The sequence below is a fragment of the Podarcis cretensis genome, assembly GCF_951804945.1.
Source record: "Podarcis cretensis genome assembly, chromosome: 1".
In the NCBI taxonomy this organism is placed as follows: Eukaryota; Metazoa; Chordata; class Lepidosauria; order Squamata; family Lacertidae; genus Podarcis; species Podarcis cretensis.
The window spans coordinates 64,914,251-64,938,371 of record NC_137170.1 but is presented as its reverse complement, the minus strand read 5'-3'; the positions used below and the strand labels follow the sequence as shown (position 1 = coordinate 64,938,371).

The following is a 24,121-nucleotide window of genomic DNA, read 5'->3' as shown; positions in this document are numbered from 1 at the left end:
GCTTCACCCCTGCTCTGCCCTCTTCCAAGTCTGAAAGGACCCACGCATCAATTTTCATTCATCATGAGACACGACCAGAATTATTCTGATCAAGAAAATTCAGCTACAGCTTACAGAGGCTTCACAGCAATTTTTAAAAGCAATATGCAAATACTAATACACGTTGCCTAATTTATTTAGTATATTCATTAGCCACCATGCACCCTATTAACTATTCATGCAACTCATCTTTAAACAGCATGGCATATTTTTTAATTAAGGATTGCGAGCTCAGAGTGGGTTGAACTCTCATGGCCCAGCAATTCTACCCCCAAATAATAATGTCCTACTTGGGACATTTTGCAGGGCATGTTTCTTGTAAAGCTTTTTTTCTTTTTAAGTTTCACATTATTACCTTTGAAATTATTAAATTGCAAGCAACAATATTCTACAAAGCACTGATAACAGTGACATACATATAAAATATGCAGCAGTTGTATTTCAAATGCCAACAGTCATATTCCTTCTACTTAAGAAAACCCTGATCAATCAGCAAAAACTGTAGCTAGGTAAATAATGAACTATTCTTATTTGTTGTTCTGGGTTTTTCTGTTTTCTAATCATCAGTATCAGCTGCACCACAGGATCCCTTTGGTTATTTTCCTGATCGATCTCAAGCCCTTGGGTGACTTGTTAGCAAGATGCTTTGGAAATAAAAAGTGACGCAAAAGATGTGCAAACGCCTTATTAATCGTTAACTTACTTCTACCTCCAAGCCACCTGCTGTAGCTCCTAAGTTGATTATGGGGCAAAAAGACGTCAGAAAGCTCAAGAAGGTTTGTTTTAGTACTGGCTGCATCAAGCATTTCACCCCAAGATACTATCTGAATTGTCATTCAAGCTTCAAATGTTCACAGGATCTGACCTTAGAATTTAAGAAGTGCGTCAGTTCTGCAAAAAAACAAAAACAAAAAAACAAACCCTGGCAATTAGTTGATCATTTATAGCAAAGAGAAGAAACTCAAAAATATATTGTGTCTTATTTTTAAATGCCAGCTGTTCGGTTGTTAAAAAGAGCTTGAATAACCAACTTTATTTTGCAGGATTGTTTTTTTAAGTTAAAGCAAAGAAAAAGACAACACTCATGGTTATCAAATTATTATTTTTTAAATTACTAAACTTTTTTTTACAAAACCGAAACAAAGTCCACCCACATAAAAATATGAAACCAAAGCCAGGATCAGCTTCTGCTTTCATTTGTAAATTAATAATATCCGCATATGTAAAATAAAATGTAGTGCTCCGAAGTAGATTTGTACCAAAAATCATAAGCCAGGTGGGTGTTTTTTCCTGGGGAATCTGCGCTTCTTAAAAATGAATTAATTCAATCAAGCATTTTGTCTACTTGAAAGTAAGTTCCACTATGTGCATGGAAAGTGGGGAAGCCACAGAATGAGTGTCGATGCAACTGCAGGCAGATGGGCAGACCAACCCTTAGTGATTCTGCACCAAAGAATAGAAAAATGCAACAATGTTTCTGAAACACTGAGCTGCCTTTAGTTATTGATGTTATTGTGTTTACTCCACTAACTATATTTTCCTCAAATTCTTCTCCACATATTAGTTTAAATTTGTAGCAGCCATTGAAAACAAATTCAAAACAATTACGGTATACAACTTGTTACAATGTTTTACAACTTGTTCCTTTTGAAGTTTTACAATACAGTATGTAGAAATTATGTTAGAAGTTGGCAGGGAATTTCCGAGTGTTGGGTGCAGAGCTCCCACTGGATATACCCAGGCTTGAGTTTTGTTAAATAACTTCTACTTTATATAATTCTCTAGAACGTATTCATTCAGATTAGGTATACAGTGGTACCTCGGGTTACATACGTTTCAGGTTACATACGCTTCAGGTTACAGACTCTGCTAACCCAGAAATAATACCTCGGGTTAAGAACTTTGCTTCAGGATGAGAACAGAAATCGCGCGGCGGCAGCGGGAGGCCCCATTCGCTAAAGTGGTGCTTCAGGTTAAGAACAGTTTCAGGTTAAGAACAGACCTCCGGAACAAATTAAGTACGTAACCAGAGGTACCACTGTACGGTTGATTCCCCAAAGATTAAACGGAATGGGTATCCCGCCCCTCCTGTGCTTTCAATTTATGTGTTTGCATCAAACAAGCCCTCACTTACTATCAGTCTATAAATGGGATTACTACCTTACAGCTAGCCATGGTTTGCTGAAAACCTCTCCTGTTGATAAATGGATTGTAACAGCAGGAATAATCAGGAACTCATAGCTAAGGTAACATTCAAGTCTCATCATTATTTTATAGGCTACAGGCTTCAGCCAAGTTGGGCAAAGCCAACCCAAGATTGGGCTGCCTAGGGCAAACTGAAGCCGTACAAAGGGTAGGTCAGTTTGCAAGAGGGCTTTCAAATAGCCTAGGACTAAAAGCACTTTCTTTGAATGCAGGTGCCTGTTCCTAGGAGGGACACACACACACACACACACACACACACACACACACACAGTTAAACTGAGCAGGGCTAAACCCTCCCTCACCAATAGATGAGTGGAGAGTGCAATTCTGCTGGCTACAGGGGTCTGCTTCACATGGAAATTGTTGTGGAAGCAGCCCTAGCAGGATTGAATCTCCCACTCTCTGAGGTCAGCAGACACAGTATCGCCCACCACCTCCTGATGGTATCTTTAATTAAGGGTTTATAAACCCTATTTAAACATTAGTCCTGACCCCAATTTGATTCAGGGCTGGCTCTGGGGTGGGTGTTTCCCAGATCATATTGGGAGGGGAAAGTATAAGGATGGATGGAAGTGGTTGTATATAAAGCATTCTATCAATGGTTTGTTATATCCCATACTCTAAATTCAGTTAGCTTCCTATAGACAGAATCTAGTCAGTCTTCTGAATAATCGCTTGACAATTGACATTTCTGATTCACAGAAGTCAAGATCACACTGAAACACACATTTATATGAGAAACAGTATTACTTATTCTTACTTGTGAAGTTACCTGTTTCTCTGTTTGCTGTCATTTGCTTATACTGTGTATATAGCATTAGGGCCAGAGAACAGAAACATTGCCTGCAATGACTAAAAGCTTTAAGAACCTTGGAATTCAAACTAATTTATATGTACCTTTTATTGTACAGGGCAAAGAAAGCCTTAAGCGAAAGTATGTGGCCATATATATACCCCCCAGAACTCTTATTATAAAAATGGGCATGAAAAATGCAATGGATGAATTTAAAGTAACAGTTACTTGGGTTCAGTATTCCAGCCCAATTCATTGCATCTTATAGTCCAATACGAATCTGGTTGAAGCCAGTAGGACATTCCAAGTCTATGATGTATACGATTGCAATGTACATTTTAAAAAACAACAACACAAAAAAACATCATCAGACAAGGATTTTAAAGTGTGCAATCCTCTTTTAATGCTATCTAAGTTGATGTGCACCACTGCCTCACGTGGGAGCAAGTTCCACAGTTGATGTACCGTGTGAAGAAGTACTTTCTTTGATCTGTCCTAAATCTTCCAACATTCAACTTCATTGGACTTCCAGTACTGAGAGGGAGAACAACCTTTCTCTGTCAATATTCTCCATGCAATGTCATGTAACCTCTTATGTGCCTTTTCCCTAAACTGAAAAAGTTGTGAACGCTGCAAACATTCCTCATGGGGCATCGCTACATCCCCTTGATCATTTTGGTTGCCCTTTTCTGAACCCTTTCAAGCTCTACAATATCCTTTTTGAGGTGAAGTAGCCAGAAAAGTACACAGTCGCACCATAGATTTGTATAGCAGCATTACAGTATCAACAGTTCTAGTTTTATTTATGTCTAATCTCTAATTGATACTGCAGTAACCTCAGCAGGGGGACGCAGGTGGCGCTGTGGGTTAAAGCCTCAGCGCCTAGGCCTTGCCGATCGAAAGGTCGGCGGTTCGAATCCCTGCGGCGGGGTGCGCTCCCGCTGCTCGGTCCCAGCGCCTGCCAACCTAGCAGTTCGAAAGCACCTCCGGGTGCAAGTAGATAAATAGGGACCGCTTACCAGCGGGAAGGTAAACGGCGTTTCCGTGTGCGGCTCTGGCTCGCCAGATGCAGCTTTGTCACGCTGGCCACGTGACCCGGAAGTGTCTCCGGACAGCGCTGGCCCCTGGCCTCTTAAGTGAGATGGGCGCACAACCCCAGAGTCTGTCAAGACTGGCCCGTACGGGCAGGGGTACCTTTACCTTTACCTTTTAACCTCAGCAGGTACAACTAATCCCAGGCAGCAAAGAGAGTTGCATTCATGAAATGATGGCTAGGGCAAAGGAGCCTCGCTGAAGCGAAAACATACCAAAACGCCAAATCAGTGTAAACAGAGTTCTAATTCCAGGGCCTTTCCCCACACATCTAGACTTTTATAAACCACCTATCTGCTCCCATTTATTATCATGTGTGAAACACATTCTCCAATTGGAAAATATATGGAAACAGGCATAACTTTAATTACATATACAGTGGTAAGAACCTTGGATAATTATACTGAAAATTTAAGACAACACAACATGAAGCACTGAGGAAGCTACAGTGAAATTATTTTCTTCCAGGCAGAATTAAATAGCCATACTTGAAATCTTGGCAAAGTTTAAGAAGCTTTTGAGATCTCCCTATCTGAAGGAAAGTGCAAGAATATTTCTTCAGTATTTTTCTGATTTCAAGAGGGTACTAACTAGCACATTCTGAAATCCAACACAGTCAAGGGCTTGGTGACTCATCAGCTGAAGACAATACTAAGGCCAGAACTGGTTCATTCGATGTTATGAATGGAAATGAAGGAAGAACAAGTTCAGGACTGATTCAGTGTGAAGCACATAACATATAATACCTGACAAAAAGGAAAAGGGGAATAATGGCCAAACTTCACTTTAAACGAATGGTAGGAAATTGCTTAACTACTTGCATAGTGCTTAAGGAGAAAGTCATCATATATTTGGCTTCTCACTTAGTAGATTTTCATAGTACTAACTCAGGAGTCTTCCCCACATATGGTTGAGGAAGTTTTTAAACAAAAACGGTATTAGAGTCATTAGGTAGGAGGGAATGGCAAGTATTAAAGGGGGCATATGTTAAGCGGTTAAAGACCTTTTCTCTTTCTTTCTTTCTTTCTTTCTTTCTTTCTTTCTTTCTCTCTTTCTCTCTTTCTCTCTTTCTCTCTTTCTCTCTGTCTTTCTGAAGTGCAAGGCTTTGTACCTACAAGGAAGTCTAGTGCAAAAGACGTACCTCTTATGGGCAGATGTGTGGAACAGTTGTGGTTGTCCAGAGATGAGGGAAATATGCCCACTCTACATATGCTCAGAAACATTCCCTAACACTACTTCATACACACATTCCAGGTATGAGGCCTGACACTGGAAATAAGCTCTAAATGGGTTTTCATATATTCTGGAGCCCCATTTTTATTATGAGCACCCCTTCTTTAAGACATCTGTTCCCTATTATGGACCGTTGAACATCCATGCTATGTAATGTCCATTTGCAAGTAAAAGGCCTTCTTGTTCCAACAGGCTTTTGGGAACCGACTGCTTTTAATGGAAAGGTTAGTATCATGCTGTTTTTAATGTAATCATTTGTATGTTTAAAACAGATTTTATATGTGTATATAGTTTTAATTCTATCGCAGTTCAATTGTTTTTTAAATTATTGTTTTGTCTATGTTTTTTAGCAATTCTCATTTTTATTTGTAAGCTGCCTTCAGTCCTGTCAGGGGAAAAGGCAAGGTATTAATAAATACTACTACTACTACTACACTGTCAATAAGCCACCACTGCAAAGACCAGCTTTGGAACAAGGAAAGATATTAAAAGAGCTTCATACTGTGATTAATACCCTAGCTTGTTCAGAAGCTGATAACCACAGTTTCCCAGTTGAGACAAAACAGAAACTTATGGTTAATTAAAGACTTCCTGGTTTGAAGGAAAGAACAAAGGGGATGTGTGCATGGAAAAAAAGGTGTGTTCGTATCTCAGTTTATTAAGCTGAGATATAATTGTTTAGCAGGACTAGAACCTAGTAAGCCAATTATTTTTAAAGCTGATATGTTATAATTCTCTGACTTGCAAAGAGCTCCAAACAAATAAATAATTTGAAAACTAGCACTAAGAAACAAAGTATCACAAAGTGCAATATATATGTTTGGTCATGAGTATCTATACTAGTTGAGGTACCGTATTTTTCGCCCTATAGGGTGCACCGGCCCATAGGGCGCACCTAGGGTTTTTTTTTGGGGGGGGGGATAAAGAAAAAAAATATTTCCCCCCTCCCAGGCACAGGGCTGGGGCGGGGAAGCCCGAGCTTCCCCCGCCCCCAGAACAGGCTGCTATCTGCAAGCCTGGGGAGCCCGTCGGGAACTCCCGCGGGCTCCCAAGGCTTGCGGATAGCAGCCTGAAGCCTGGAGAGTGAGAGGGGTCGGTGTGCACCGACCCCTCTCGCTCTCCAGGCTTCATTTCCCCTTCATTTTTGGAGGGGGAAAAGTGCGTCCTATAGAGCGAAAAATACGGTAATTCCGCCTCTTATCTTCAGAAACTGGGAAACCATGTTCTGATACAGAGCTATAGGACCTCTTACAAAGTAATTCAGCATTCTCAGGGTTCTATAGGGGACCTCTAGCAAGAGAGAGGCAGATCTGATTACATTAAACCTCAGTCTTTTAAGTTCTGGCTGATGGCAGCATAAATCGCTGTCAAATTCCACTACTACAACCAACAGGAAAATTTGATATAAATTTGATTTTTTAAAGAGGCTTGCATGATTCACAACGCAGTACTATATAGTCATTTTGCAGTGTTTCTCCAAGAATACATGAGTTACTCAAAGAAGGAAAGAAAAAAAAACAATTTCAAGATGATGAGGGGAAAACCTTGAACAGCCCTGCAACTAAACTAACATTATATGCAGAGTTACTTCCATAATATAAACAAATTCTAAACTTTGGTACAGCCACTATTTTGGGGGCAGGGGATAGGTGCCCAGCAAAAAGTGCATGCATCCTAGTCCTTCCTAATTTGGATTGCATGGGGGTGGGGAAAAGGTTGCATATATTATTTATTGAACTAGTTCAGGGTTTCTCAAACTTGGGTCTCCAGCTGTTTTTGGACCACAATATCCATGACCACTGGTCCTGCCAACTAAGGATGATGGGAGTTGTAGTCCAGCCCTGAACTAGAGACATGATGTACACCATGGATGAGGAACAGATGCAAGGCCAAATGCAACCTTCCAGGCTTCCCTATCCTGCTTTTTGGACTCACCCCAGGCCATGCCCCTTACTGGCCCTGCTTTGTACCCCCTTGCATGTTTCTGCCTGGTTGGAATATGTCCTTGAACTCAGATAAAGTTTCTTGCCTGCTTGGTTGAAAGACCGAGGTAATACTCACTTTTGCCTCTGGCCCTGATCACTACTGGTGGTTGCCACAAGGTTACTCAGAAAGGCACATGAAACATGGACTGGAAAAGGTTCCACACACATTTTACACCACCACTGACCTATGGCCCTTTCTTTTAGAAATGATTAAAATTGCGATGCACCCCTCAAGGCTTTCTTCCTGGTTATTCACACAATGATTTGTAAGGTCAACTACACAAACCAGTTTTGAAAGACAAGTATTACTAGGCGACAAGCTGAAGAGACAGTTCTGCACAATGTAGACATTTGGCCTGCAATTATTTCTTCCAAACTGAGGCCACATAAACATTACAAAAGCCAATGCACTGAACATGCACATAGAGAGGCAGAAAGTTGAAATGTAGGTGTTCCCTCTTGCGTGTCTGGGTTTGTATTCTAAATATTACACACACACAAATCAGAATTCATTTTGTTGCAGTAAACTTAATTTCACCTTGAACCAAAGCACACACATTTTAGGCAGTCAATATATATGATGAATTTATTTCCTCCTTCATCTAAGGTATGATTTCATTTCCAACTCAGTATATTATAACAACTTGACTCCACTGTGTAGGATCTGCGTAGGTTTCTCATCCTTTCAAGTTTGCAATGATACTAACATAAGTGCTAGATTGCAGGCACCTTTGGTAACCTTTCACTTTCAGTGGCTGTAAGAGGGTTTATTTGTAATATATATTGCAACTGACAGAATTCTATTTTGCTCTGGAATCTTTGCAGCAATTCCAAACTTGTAGGCTTCCCCCGAATGCACGTCAAAGGATTCCTACCCACACACTGAATACCTAATAGGGCCTGACCCATTTCCTTTTCTTATTAAAACAGCACTGCATCTTTAATGAAGACCACAGCTAGAAAAAGAAGAAGGGCTAAGCTTGCTCAAAAATTATGAGTCTTTAAACTCAAAGGAAAAACACAAAGCATTCCATGCCATAACAAATCCACATACAGCATTAATATCCAATTTGGTTGTAAACAGTATGCTATATGACTCTGCCATTCTCAAAAGATGGGAAAATCAATAGCTAACACAGGTTTTTGAGCAAGAAGTCCAAGACTAGACAGAATCTGAGCAGTGAGAGCAGACACCGACTAGAGGCCTGGATCAGCTGGCCTGAAGCTTGGGCAAGGGTCATATGGGGTGGAAGAGGGTAACCTTAGGTTGTCCCTCAGGGAATGCTGACTCATTTCTCCGGATTGTGGGAGTAAGGTCCTACTACTTCTCTTCAAGGGAAATCTTGTGTTCAGAGTTTGGGTACAGGTGGGTCCTGACATATACAGCCAATTGGAAGCTGCAGAAGCCCGGCCAGATGTTTGGCTTCCAAAAGAACGTTTGCAAACCGGAACACTCACTTCTGGGTTTGCGGCGTTCGGGAGCCAAAGCGTTTGACTGCTAAGGTGTTCATCAACCAAGGTACAGCTGTACTAGATCAGGGGTAGGCAACCTAAGGCCCGTGGGCCAGATGAGGCCCAATCACCTTCTCAATCCGGCCCGTGGACGGTCTGGGAATCAGCATGTTTTTACATAAGTAGAATGTGTAATTTTATTTAAAATGCATCTCTGGGTTATTTGTGGGGCACAGGAATTCATTCGGCCCACCACATGGTCTGAGGGACGGTGGACTGGCCCACGGCTGAAAAAGGTTGCTGACCCCTGTACTAGATTAATGACTTGCCTCTGATAGTGTGAGCTTCCCCTTTAGGGGTGGGGACTCATTAGGGTGGTCCTTCCCTGGAGACTTATGGTCTCTAACTGATTTTGGCTGTGAGACCTGGAAGACCTGATTCCTACCTTGCAGGCCCTGACTGACTCCATATAAACCTGAGGCTACTGAAGAAACACTTGGGTTGGGGAATTGTTTAGGGGTTTTCGTTGGGGGCGGGGTTGTTGCAGTTTTTGATATTACTTGTTTGTATCTTTATTTTAGATCTTATTATGGATTATGTGGAAATTGTTTGGTTTGGTTGTGTACTTTTTGATGTTTTTATTTTTTGTTTATGAATTTTGTTATGTTGCAATTTTCCATTTTTTTCATGTTGCAAGGCAGCTTAAGCATGGTTTAACTATGGAAAGGCAGCATACAAATAGCATTATGTATGTATTATGTAATACTTTGGGGAACAGCGAGATGTGGAGGGCCATACATATGATCCTTAAGGTATGCTGATGATATCCAACTCTCTTTTTTCTGAAACATCGGAACTGGGACTGACTTAGAAGACCCTGAACCAGTGCCTGGAATCAGTGGTGGGGTGGAGTGGATGAATCCTAGCAAGACAGAGGCTCTGCGGGTGAGTGATTCCTAGGTCTAGGAAGTCAGTAAATTGCCTTCCCTGGATGGGGTTATACTCTCTCTGAAGGTGCAAGTGCATCGTTTGAGGTTATTCTTGGCTCCAGCTGTCACTGGAGGCTCAGGTATCCTTAATGGTTAGGAGTGTCTTTTATGGCCATTCCTGGATCAGGATAGCTTGACCATGGTTGCCCATGCATTGGTAACCTCCTGACTGGATTATTGCAATGTGCTCTATGTGGGATTATCTTTGGATCTGGTCCAGGGGCTGCAGCTAGTGTAGAACGCGGTGGCAAGGTTGCCTCTGGGGACAAACTACTGCTAGTATACAGTGTTCGAAACTCCCATTGTTCTAGGCGCATTTTGCGACTGGGAATTTCATTAGCGCGAGCAGTTTCTGAGCTCTGGGCACAGTACTGTGCTTAAGACTTCAGATTAAAACTGTGGAGTAGAAGGAAAGGAGGACCTTTTTCTGCCTCCTCACTTCCAACTATTCTCTGAAGACTGGAGAAGAGACCCTCTTAAGAATATTAGTGGGGTGGGCAGGGGAAGGACTAGACCATGTGAAAAAATTAACGTAATATTTTAGCTGCAGTTCATTCATTTTCAGCTTTGTAATTTTGTTATAAAAAAGTGAGCCTAGACATTCCGTTGTTATGCCCATAACCTAGGTTTAAGGTGCCATTTAGCTCCTAGCTTTCATATCTCAGTTTCTGACACTGCCAGTATATAATACCCTACTTGCAGGATTTGCAGTGGCTGCCAATCTGCTACCAGGCCAAATTCAAAGTGTTGGTAATAACACATGGGGCCCTCTAGAAAATCAGGAACAGGTTACTTAAGACAACAAGTTATCCCTTATATTTCCAGTACAACAGAAGGGAAAGAAAGAACTTTTGTGGAGTCGCTCTTCATTTTGAAGGAGAGCTCCTCCTGTAGCTTCCAAAGACCTCAGAAGCTCACACTGCAGCAACTTGGAGCAGGGCTTTTAGCGTGGCTGCCCTTGTTTTGTGGAATAGCATTCCTGTTGAGACACAACTGGCGGCCACTGTCTGAACATTCCAGAAACAACCAAATACATATTTACAGGCTTTCCCAACTGGATACATGGAACTTTGCCATGAACATCTATTTTGCTTGGTTCCCTTTTTGTTTTAATTGCATTTGCTAGGGTTTTTTTTGCTTTGTTTATGTTGTTTCCAGTGTACACTGCCTTGAGACAGTTGTAGAGGTGATTAATAAATCAATAAATAATAAAAGTAATATACTTATTTTACAAAACTTATAAATTATTTATTGCATTTTTAAAATTGACCTTCAACCTAAAGACTCCCATGGTGGTGATTAGCTGAAGTATACATGGCTGTAACAACAGTAACTCAAGGCACTAAATTCAAATTATACTGTATATACGCACGCGCACACACACATAAAAGTGTGCGCGCACACACACATGCAAGTTGCGGCATGTTATTCTGCTTTCAAAATTCTACCTGTAACGTATATATATTCTACCAGAGCAAACTATCTGGTGTAAATCTGTATCATTAATTTTATTTTATTATCATAGAACCAAAGAGTTTCAGAGTTGGAAAGGACCCCAGGGGTCATGCAAACACATGCATGTGTGTGCACACTCTTATGCTATTAACATATTAGACCTGAAATGAATTGTACTCACGGGTGAGATTCAGAAAGCCGCTGAGCTAGGTGATAGGCTGTGGGATCTCTGTCAAGAGCATATATTTTAATATCTGCTGCCTCTTGCATAAGCGCCTTGGTATGGCCTCCTGCTCCAAATGTCATATCAAGAATACACTGAGAGGTAGAAAAATAATAACCTTGTTATTTTACTTAATAGTGCAGGGGGGAATTAAAGTTTAGCATCCATCTCTGCTTATTAACCTTTAAATTGTTGATCGTATTATTTACCCAAACATTATGCGTATATTTGCATTTTGAGATCAACATCAGCAGTCCTTAGGTTCCTAAATGGAAAACGTAACTCACAGAAAAACCATTTGCCATCAGTCCACACCCTTGAAGATGTCTTAACTTCCAAAAGAAGTGGAAAAGAAACTTCACCATTCAGAGGTCATGTTTGATAGCTGTGATAGGTCAAGCTATCTGCAGTGGTACAACTTGGCCACAATAGTCCCAACAGGACCACTGCAATCTGCTCTATGTGGAGTGTCGTCTGAATGAGGCTTGGAAACTTCGACTGATGCAAAATGCAGCTGTCAGGATGCTAATGAGACCAGAAGGTTTGAGCACGATAATATTTTTGCACTGACAACTATGGTGGTTACACAAAGCACTGGTATTAATCTTCAAGGCATTAAACAGTGTGGAACACAATTACCTTAAGAAAGGGTGGGCAACTGGATTTGGCTGCCAAGCGAGATGCAGAACTGGTCCACCCTCTGTGGTCCACTTTTGACAGGTAAGTGGGGCTGCCTACCTGTCAGTCGCTTGATATCATTATGACATCTGGTGTGGGGTAAGTGGGTGTGACTGGGGAAAACCAGTCTCACATGTCAAATTAGGATTGCTGGCAGGTTTAGTTTGGTCCACAAACCAGAAGTTCCCTTTTCTTGAATTTTAGAATCACCTGTACTGTATCCTGCTCAGGTTTCCATCCATGTAATAGGTCAAGATGCTGAGCATCCAAGACAGGGTCTTCTCAGTGGTCACACTGCAGCTGAGGAATTCTCTTCTAATTAACATTCATTTGGTCTCTACAGTACTAGGATTCAAGATGGCCTTATAAACTTAGCTTTGTAATATTGTGCTTCCTTAAGATAATATGTTATACATTTCCTGCAGTTCTATAGTTCTACTTGTGCATTGCCTTGTGAGGGATACTTATAAAGAACTTAATATACATTGTATAAAAGAGTAAGTAGAATATATATTGTATAAAAGAGTAAGTAGATAACTTTATAGAACACTCCTAGATGCTACTATGAAAAGTTAATTATTAACAAGTTCCTGTGTCCAGATTACATATATTAATTTAAGCATTTTCCTAGGACTGCCAATCCAATAGTACATGCATATTAACTGTATTTTTAAAATGTATTTCACAAACTAGGCAATTAAGGAACATGAACTGACCTGGAGACATGGAATTGAGTTGCTCACAATGCCATAATGCGCATGTATTTCTGAAAAGACTGACTTAAAAAAGTCAACTTGTGCTAAAAACAACTCAAGAGAAGCAATCTTCAAGTTGCAATTGCTGAATAATATCCGGTTTTGCACTTCTTTTTTCCAGCTATTACTTCACTAAGTGATACCAATACTGCATATGGAGATGTTTTGCTTTGGTAATTTCACATGCTCTGCCATTTATCAACAGCTCTGTTCGACTGGCCTGATGCTTTGTTTTAATATAGCATAATTGAAGAAACAGCTGAAAGGTAATTTGCTAAAAGAAAACCCCAGCAGAATATAGATACAGAAAATAGATTCACTATACTGAAAAACAGAGTTGTTCTCACGTGGATCACATATTTGTATGGCTTTTATGCTCTGCTATTCAATCTTATCAAACCCGTTTTCCCATTTTCTTACTATGTTTTTGTAACACAATATGTCATCATGCTGCAGTTTGAATGGCGACTGATAGGTGGCCATGCCAACTTCAGTGTGATGACGGAACAGCAGGCAGGAGGCAGAGACAGGTAGGTAGGTAAGCAAGCAGCGTGGGTGACCCAGATGAACTGCAGAGGAACAGCCAGGGCAGGGCAGGGTAGTTCCCCATCAACAATCCTGATCTGTTGTCATTGTGTCGCTGCTGCTTTGGCCACAGCAGCATCAGAGGCCAAGAATGAAGAAAGTGACAACAAGGCAGGACAGTGGGGAGATGCCATGACAGGCAAGCACTCTCCCTGTTGCTACCATTGCTGATTGCTTATGGGAGACAACTCGTGAGCTGGCTGGCAGTGAGTGGACAAGTGGGAGGCCTGTGCAGATCTTCCCATGCCCCCCCCCATCTGTCCACCAAGGCAGGGTTTAAGGATCTGTGAAGGGATGGAGGGGAGTTGGGTAAGATTAAGGGAGGGGGTAGGGATGCGGGTGGCGCTGTGGGTTAAACCACAGAGCCTAGGGCTTGCCGATTGGAAGGTCGGCAGTTCAAATCCCCGCCATGGGTGAGCTCCCGTTGCTCTGTCCCTGCTCCTGCCAACCTAGCAGTTTGAAAGCACGAAATGCAAGTAGATAAATAGGTACTGCTCCGGCAGGAAGGTAAACGGCATTTCCATGTGCTGCTCTTGTTCGCCAGAAGCGGCTTAGTCATGCTGGCCACATGACCCGGAAGCTGTACGTCGGCTCCCTAGGCCAGTAAAGCGAGATGAGTGCCGCAACCCCGGAGTCGGTAACGACTGGACCGAATGGTCAGGGGTCCCTTTACCTTTACCTTTAAGGGAGGGGGTGGCAAAGAGGTGAGGGTGGCATGAGAGCAGGGGCAGGAGCCCCTAGTACGTGAAGCTTAAGAACAGGCACATCTCCTCAGAGCAAGGGTGGCTAAACTCTTTTGACCCTAAAGATGGTCAGGTATACCTTTGAGGCTACAGGTCTGTGGTAGATGTGGTGGGTGTATGTGTGCATGTACACATATGCTACGTAAACATTACACGTAGTGACCTCACACATACAGCACAAACACACACGAGACAACCAGGCCCACAGCACTCTCTCACACACAATCACACATACATGCATACACTGTCACACACAAACATATGTAAACACAGGTGCACATGCATACATACAACCAGCCCTTCCCACTTGAGCCCGGAGGTGAAGGTGGGTGGGAGCACTGCCTTTTTACTTTGAACATTATGATCTGTGAAAAGCAAAGGCAGCGTTTCTCCACACCCCTACTTCAGAGCGGGGGCAAGTGGAAATGCTGCCTTTTACTCTTAAAGAACAGGCAGGCATTATCTCTCCGCTGCTTAGCGCTAAGATTGGAAAAGAAAGATCATTTTGTCTGTTCTTAATAGAAGGTATCTAAAGTTAAATATGTACCTTGGATTTCAGGAAAGCCCGGAGGAACAGTATTCTATGGCTAGCTACAGTAATGGGAAAAGGAGCCCAAGATGGGTGGGAGTTTCTATGTACGAGTGCCTAAGTTGCAACTATAAACAATTCCAACAAAATAAAAATCAGAGCGCTCTGAAGAGGCCAACATGGCTGGACAAAAGCGAAAAACCCAAAAGGTCATGTCATGCATAAAAAATGGAAGCGGTGGCAGGTAACAAAGCAAAAGTTCGGACCAGCATCCCAGACTTGTAGGGCGTTTACAGCTATGTTCCAAGTAAGATGGACAGAACAGCAGGACTGCTCACACACAGATCATTTTTAGTCACTTTAAAATTTAAGAGTAGGTAAGATGGAACTTCCAAATAAAATGCCATAATTAAAGTTCCTGGTTTGCACTAGAACTTGACAGAAGTACATACAAATAGGAAGAACATGTATGCTTTATCCTGTGCTTCCCTGGCCAACCCAGAGACAGTATTTGAAAGGCTGATTTCAACACATTTTTAAAGAAAATATATTGTGTCATATATAACTAATCTTCCCTTTGGAAGATTAGGGCTGCAATCCTATACCCAGTTTCCTAGGAGTAAGCCCGACAGAATTCAATTGGATTTACTTCTAAGCAGACATATAGGGCTGCACTGTACTAATAGCTTAAGCATATTCCCAACACTTCGTAATACATTAATTACAGAATTCATTCAACATTCAAGAGCACAGAAAACAGATCATTAGTTTGGGCATACTTCACACACCTTGCCTGCCCCCCCCCCCGTTTCCCCCTTTTTTTTGGAGGGGGGGGGGGTAATTCTGTACAACTAGATGACATTTTATCCCCATGGTCCTGTAAATACCAGAAAAGATTATTATACGAGCACTTCCTGCAATGAGTCACACTTCTATAGTTAAGTTATGATGCCCTGCTACAGTTTCTCATAGGAATTTTATAATCAGTTTGTGACTGTACATTTTTGAAAGTATTCAAGTTTCTCATGATAGCCACAGAAAAATAAAGCATTCCAATGCTGCTACCCCCCACCCCAAATTTAGTGATACATCTATGGAAGTCCATCACCTTAAGTTTGCATTTAAAGAAGAGATAATGATCTTCACTTTGAAATTATATTACTGGTTTAAATCACTTTGTCATGTTTTTCAACAGTATGTCTCAATATTTACTTTTCTATAATTAATGTATTCTTGTCACTATTTTTTTCACCTTTTAACAAGATTAGATAGAAAAAAATACAGAAAAATATTTTGTTCCATTAGATCTCTGGCTGTACTGAATAAAAGCATAAATCGCACAAGGCAAGAGTATTAAAACTGATCTTGAGATAATCATTCTTATTAATGAATTTTGTTCTTACAGTGTAGTAGGATTTTTTAATTTTATTTTTCGGTGAGGTCTGCAATGATGGATTAGGCTATAGTCCTACACACACCCTGGATGTGGATGGATGGATGGGGAGTGGGGTTAGGCGCTTATGTGCCACACTCACTGCTGGTGGAAAGGAGAGCCACTGGGCTTGGGAGGGCACCACTGCAGTGGAGGTCCCAGCTTGTTCTAAGCTATTGCTGCAGTAACCAGTGGAAAGGCCCCCAGAATGAATGTAGCTAGGTGGGCCACAAGATGCCAGAGGACTTGAATGCACTGGATCCTAAAGCCCCACAATGTTTCAATCTTTCACCTATGCCAGCCTGGAGTTGGAATAGTGAAATAAAACCCCACAGACCTTCTGCCTTGCTAGCAAGAACCAGTAGGACTTCTGATACCGTTCCATGTCTCTCCAGCCTCTCATTAGGATTGCTTTGCCCACTTCCTTTCATTGATCACACATTACAAGATGCCGCCTGAGAAGCTTATATTTCTCTGTCATCGCTTTGGGGCCTTTGCTTTTCCACCTCGCAAAATGCAAAGGGTGTGATGCAGACCTGCTGTTCTTTGAATGGAAAGTCTTCTCCATTCATGGAAGAGAACTGGATCAAGCAGAATTTCCTGCTCCACTGGCTTCCTGCAGGCAGACAGGGAGAGGGGAGTCTATTTTCACCAATCATCATCAGCTCACCCAAAGTTCCTACTACACCCTCCCACTGTTTCAAGGGGTCTCCCAATCCTCTAGAACAGGTGAATGGGGAGCATAGGGGAAACTAGTGAAACGTGTTTGCTCCTCTTCCATTTTCAACCAGTCTACACAACTCTGGATCCAACAAAATGTGTGTGGGTGCAAATGTTTACAAACCTATTGATCACCTTATATATTAATGGTATAATATTTCATAGCCTAGACATCTGCAGTCCAATAAATGGCTGGCTGGTTCCAATCAATAGGAAACTCACCTACATATATACACAAGTTCTTGACATTCACTGCCCCATTAGGATTACAGCTCACAATACTGCAGTGACAACAAAAGCTCTCTCAGGGTAAGCCTATCCCTTCTGGCATCTCACACCCACATAACATGGGTTTCCAGCTCATCAAACCTCCCTTGCCTGCTCAGTTCCCTCCTGTCAATAATGCAGAGTCCCAGTGTAATGCCTACCCCAGCAAGGTGTAATAGTGCTAGATTTGCAAAGAGAGAAATATAATATACGGATATAGTAAGAAAGAGGAGGGCAATGGTGGGGAGTTAATGCAAGAGAGTAGCTGAAAAGGTACATGCAGTGAGGAAGGGCTGAAGATTGAAGAGGGGAGAAGCAACTGAGCAGAGAAGCCAAGAGAAGGAAAAAGAAACAAAGAGTGAGCAAAAGTAACATAATGAATGGACTGTGACAGAAATTGCTATTTCACTAGCAACAGTTAATTGGCACCATGATACATAATCAGTGGTGGATGGGGATGAGATTCATATTTTCTTATTGTTTATGCATTGTTATTAGTAAACAATGTAATCCATTTTTAACTATATGTAACCACCCCACCCCCCGGATTCCAGAGTGATTACCAATTTGCCCTCCCTATCCTTGATGTGTACAACTTGGAAAGTTCGCCCCATTCCTACTTGACTCCTCCTTTCTTCAGCTCTATGTCACCACCTGTTCCCTCCCACCTTTCAGGTACCTACATTGTGCCACTTCCTTCAGCCACTTGTACCGACTTACTTCCCTTATTTCAATTTTCTCAAGCCTCCTTTACCACCTACCATTTCTTCAAATTCTTCTCTTACTCCACTGATTATTATGCACCATCCTTGTGAACCTTTATCCATGGTCTTCCGGTTCCTTAAGTTTCTGTCCATTTCTGGATATCTTCCAAGTCCTTGCATTTGGTCTGAATCCCAGACAATTGCAAATGAACATTCTTTGCCACCACTCCATAGCAGCTAATCAGTGCCGGGGGCTTCCCCACTATAAGCACAATATTTTTGTGAACCCAGCAAAGGATCCCAAGGGTCTGAAGTACTGATGGAAAGTTTGTTTAGAGGATCTGTCAGAATTAAGAACAGCAGGAGCTCCAGTTTGGTATCTTTAAAGCTGTGATCCAATGCAATTCTTTCAAGAGGCATAATGTGTTTCACATTTAGTAGCTGTGCCAGCAGATTTTGAATAGTCTTCAAATACAGACCCATGTTCAGCTCACTATAGTAATACCAGCATACATATGCCCGTGGTCAGAACAGCATTTCTCAGAATATGGTGCCGCTGTCATATCAACCCAAACTCGTACAGGCCCTTCTGGTTATGGGCCACCTGAGTCTGCAGGAGCACAGGCAACTCTAGGAGCAAACTGCAGGCATGATCCTATTATCCTCCACAAGGAATAAGAATATTACCCACTCCAAGTTCTCATGACCTTATGTGGGTTGTGCTTTGGGATGTTTACCCTAACCCACCATTAATGATCTAAAGCCCCATTTCAGAAAATCTCCCACTACATCTCAATGCCACTATAGTGTCCATATTCCAAATCTCTGAGCAACCTCTTATAGCAGTTTTATGCAGATGTTGAGTAGCACAAAACAGCTCCTCCAAGCAGAGCAGGAAGCTACGATGGTCAAAAGCCAGGCAACAGGGTCCATTTCCTGGTATAGGTAATCAGCCTGGTTCTTAAACCAGGTCAGAAGTCAGACCAAACATTTTCCATCTCATTGTCAGACACTGTTGGGCAGCTGCCTACAAAGAACTCATTCTTCTTGTATATATCTATGCTATATACTTATGTAAGGAGAAAATCCACAGGAAGGGAAAAGCTATAAAGACAAACCAAACAAATCAATGCAATGCTATATATTTCATTTTCCCTCCATTTTACAAAGATCATTGGTGTTACTAGGATGAGTCATCCTATCTAAACTCTGCAAATGTTTGGTCTTACTATTTAGTCTTACTGTTCAAAATCCTACTTCTTCACAGCAGAAATCGCCTCTTGCTGCAACGAACTTGTTTTTAGTCAGCTTTAGACCATAAACTCTAAGTACATGAAAATTAAAAGATTGAAGTAGTCTACCTTTTTCATGACTGACGGTGCACTGAGAGCCACGACTTGTTGTGGCTTTCTCATTCTATGTAGTCACAACTCATATATCATTTTATATGGCCAATACACACACACATACACAGTTATCAGTTTATGTTATCTAGACATATTGACAAGTAAAATATAAAAAGCTAGAAACGACATTGTTTGATGTGCCCAACAAATCTGTCTGCCATGGGAATCTCCACATACACACATCAAATTGGCTTCATATTTATGGCTTTTGGTTAAATCCAGCTTGAGCTTTTTTTTCTTTTTTAAAAGAAGGTCTCTATTCTCCCACACAACATCTGTTACATTAGAAATAAAAGGGAACAAAATTCTAAAGAACCTGTAGTTCTGCTCCATCCCCACAGCCCGGTTGTGGGTAAAATATATTTCTACTATACTCATTCTCTAAAAGACCATCACATTTATAAAGTGAGAAGCATTTGTGCACTAGAGTCGACCTCATCAGATCCAGAAAGTGCAGGAAACTTGCTGTACAAAAATGTGATCAACTAATTATGAAGCAGTCACAATGCATTTTTGTGGGGAATTAAATATATGAATCCCCGTGGACCCACATGTCGGTGAACAACAAAAAGAAATGGCCTGGATTCAAAAAGTGGGGCTTTGCACACTCTCCTGCAGGGAGAGATTTCCAGTAGCTGATATTAAACTCTCAAAATCACAACTTGTGCAGCAGTGCAATGTTAGGAATATAGGTTTTTAGACTTTTCTTATTCCATTTCTTTCTACCCCTTTTAAGGAACAGACCACATACTGCTAACAAAGTTAGAACACTTTACTTACAGATTCACAGGTCTGATACATGCATTATTCCATGCATCTGCAAGGAGAAACACAGGGAGAATATTCCTGGGTAGAAAATACAGAATATAGTTCCAAGCATGTGTTGTAAGCTCAGGAACATGATGGTTACATGATGCAGAAGGGGGGGGGGGGAGAGAAGCTTCACTTACTATCCAGAAGAAGAGGGAGCATGACTTAATTGAGTCCATCTAGCAATTCAGCGTTGTGGTCCTTAACACTTCATGCACTAACTAACCAGCCTCATGTTTGATAGCTGTATTGACTGCAAACTCCCACAATTTTGAAATACTAGTATGAGAGATTTGTTCAATCATCTGTCCCTAAGACAGAGCCTTCTATGCTTGGTCCCACATCTCCAAACATCAACCACTGCAAGCAGAAGGCTGAAGCAAGAAAGGTACCTGCCAAATACAAGGGACTTCCATGCTGTAAAAATGTACAGAAAACATCACTAACTTGAAGTGGGTGGGAATGGGCGTGGCTCCACAGACGAAGCAGCACCACACAGGCACATGAAGATAAACCAGGATTACTACAACTCTACAATTCTATGATTCTTATCAGTAATTTGCAATGTAATTTCTATATATTTCTTTGAATGCTTGCTTGCAATGTGCTCCTCTCACCCAGGAAAACAGAATGCACATCTTAGTTAAAGTTAGATTTCAAAAAGAAACACACACACACACACACTTTACATGTTAAGTCAGAGTTGAGCATAATGTAGCTCTGGACAACTGGTAGATCTCTGAGTGACTTTCAGAACATCACCAAAGATTTCTGACTCCCAGCTGCTTAACAATAGCAGCAATGAACCTACAACTCCCTTTCCTCCCAGGTCCCAAATTACACTGCTGAATGAAGAAAGGTTGGGGTAACCAGAGGGGAAATTGTGTGTGGGAGGATTATGAACCCATATCAAGTGCTGATACGAAAAATAAATAAATCTTGGGATTAAATTTCACTAATTGTAAGAATATGATCTTTTCAACAGCTTCTGCTTGGTGGATTTCAAGACCCTAGTAAAACAAACAAACAAACAAACAAACAAACAAACAAACCCAAAGTAGATCCCACAAGTCTGAAGTCTGTTGTTTCATCTGGTAAGTGGAGTAGTTCTAAAGTAAGATCTGAAGAGGGAGGAGTGTAATGTGAGGCGCAAGTTCAAGGGAGGGGCGGGTGGGAAGGGCTCACAAATACCTAGATCTGGTCCTATTCACAAACATTTCTCCTCTTAAAGAAGCTCATCATATTTTGTTACCTGAGATACAGGCAAAAAAACCCAAACACCCCCAAAAGCCCACCACCACAGACAACGATCTACCACCTTCTCTTTGTAACTAATTACTTTGTTCTAACAGGAGCTTCATAATCCCAATACCTCATGGAAAACATGTGAGAGGGCATTAAAATCTGACCTAACATTCTGAAAAGGTAGAAGAAGCCCAAGTCAGATGAGAAGACATCCTTACACTAATAGTGGTCCTGAGCAACAACATACCCCAGAATACGGTAACAAAACCTGTAAGATAAAATTTAAGTCTAAATAATTGAAAAGGTGCTACAGAATTATACAACGCAATCGTCAAAAAGTCATCTCACATCCCCGTCCTATTAATGAATTCCCCTCATTTTCTATCCATCATTAGCCACTTTTACAATTGACTTCAGCATATTGCAAAGAGAATGCAGCAGAAATAATCAACAAACATACCCTTAAATTAACATGTCATGATGCGCAGTTTTATTTAAAAAGAACTATATTCTATATTTATCTATTTTTGATGAAAACCTTAATTGATTTGTTCCTGCTGTTCTCTGCAGGTTGTTTTGCTATTCTGCACCCAAAAATTAACAAAATTGCTTACACCAGTTTAATTTCAGGGAGCAATCCAAAATATCAGTGTCAACTGTAGAATGGCTTATTATGGCAACAATCAATCTATTTAAAGGAGACTAATGGAAGCAGTATCACTTTTCGTCTGACACACACATGGAGTCTTTTTCCTGTCAACACAAGTTCAAGCTTGGACTCAATTTACAACTCAGCCGAGTACAACATACACAAAGCTATCATGGCATAAATCTCATCAGCCTATGATAATGTATTGCTTTGGAACACTCAAATCATGATTGTAAATAGTAGGCTCTCTGTTGAACGATAAATACAACATTAAGGAAAACAGACTAGAACCAATATATGTTCTTCTTTAATCTGCACTTTAAAGCAATATTGTCATAGTCAGCTACAAGCACAGTAATTAGGATGATAATTTAATATACATTGTTCAAAACATGAATTATCTTTTCAAAATATTTACAAAAGTTTTTTTGCCAAAACTGAATGAAATCATCAGATTACAGTCAGGCTATTGATTCAACTACAGTGGTACCTCTGGTTACGTACTTAATTTGTTCCGGAGGTCTGTTCTTAACCTGAAACTGTTCTTAACCTGAAGCACCACTTTAGCTAATGGGGCCTCCCGCTGCTGCCGCGCGATTTCTGTTCTCATCCTGAAGCAAAGTTCTTAACCCGAGGTACTATTTCTGGGTTAGCGGAGTCTGTAACCTGAAGCATATGTAACCTGAAGCGTATATAACCCGAGGTACCACTGTATATTATGATCCAAATTAAAGTAGCAGGGGAGCAGATTAGATTATTATGTTAGGAGTTATGACATGCAATACAAAGTGAAATAGCTTGAATATATGGGGAAATTTTAAAAGAAACCCAGTTTAAGTCATTGCACAGTAGTCATTTTGTATAAACAGTATTTGTAGAAGAATTTGACTACCACAAAGGAAACACTGCTACAAATATACGATCTCAGGCATTATACCTTTATACCTGCAACAGATTGCCACCATCTATGAGAAAGCCAAACAATAGCATGGGACAATCTAGTGCTGTCACTGTCCCAGCAATAAGCAAACTCCGAATGCTATGCTTATTCTCAGAGATTATTAAACACAACAGTTCTCTTTCTGTCCAAAAATAATAAATCTAGGGGAAAATTGTTGATGGGTTGCTTGCATCAAATACAGTAACACTTAATGACTACAAAATAATACATTTCTACAAGGACAAGGGGCACACAGATGATTAGCATGTTTTAAACCTTTTCACAGTGCAGTTCTATATATGACTATATATTACATGTAGTTCAATACAGCTTCCTCCAGATAAGTGGGCATAGGATTGCAGCATCAGCAAGGATCGGGTTCTCATTTCTATATGCTGCTTCTCAAGCAGCATTTTGAGGTTGCGTGCAGATGTACCTGAAGCACCAGGATGTGTTCTGCTTCTTTACACCTTTGCTGCTATACTAACCTGCATGCAGGGGTTGTCAACCTCATCCCTACTGCCCACCAGTGGGCATTTCAGGGTTATCGGTGGGCAGTAGGGGACTCTACAGCACAAGCTGAATCCTCCTTCCATCGAGCACTGGTGGGCCGTAGGGAAATTTTACCTTCAAGAAAGATGCATTAGTGGGCGGTAGGTATAAAAAGGTTGACTACCTCTGCTCTAGAGCAAACATTGTGCTCCAGACATTGGGCTTCAAGTGAGTTGTGCACTTTGCTTCTGTTTATCCACTGCTTGGAATAGTTATCTGCTTAAACATATATTTTGTTGTTTAGTCGTGTCCGACTTTGTGACCCCATGGACCAGAGCACGCCAGGCACTCCTGTCTTCCACTGCCTCCCGCAGTTTGGTCAGACTCATGTTTGTAGCTTCGAGAACACTGTCCAACCATCTCGTCCTGTCGTCCCCTTCTCCTTGTGCCCTATATTTAGAGCTGTTATTTATATATTTAGACATGTTTTATTGTTGCTATTCTTTTTAAAGGGGGGTGTCCTCTTTGTTTTTTAGATTTTGAAAACTGTTACAGCAAGGGAAGGAAAACACTTCCACAGCAGTTTCATCACTGCTGAAATCATGTCTTTATGCACTCCACTTTTAAAAACTACTTTAATAACACATTAACTAATATTATAAAAAGTGGGAATAGGTGCTTCAGAAAATTCTAAGACAGC

General features: G+C 41.1%; 1 protein-coding gene across 4 annotated transcripts in view; it reads right to left on the bottom strand.

The window, feature by feature from the left end:
* METTL15 (methyltransferase 15, mitochondrial 12S rRNA N4-cytidine) overlaps positions 1-24,121 on the bottom strand; it is an 85,882-nt gene that overhangs the window by 31,277 nt on the left and 30,484 nt on the right. For all 4 annotated transcript variants that reach the window (XM_079969567.1, XM_079969565.1, XM_079969568.1 and 1 more), the window contains one exon: positions 11,425-11,561. In XM_079969567.1, the coding sequence (XP_079825693.1) occupies positions 11,425-11,561 (137 nt within the window). The remainder of the gene's footprint in view (positions 1-11,424; positions 11,562-24,121) is intronic.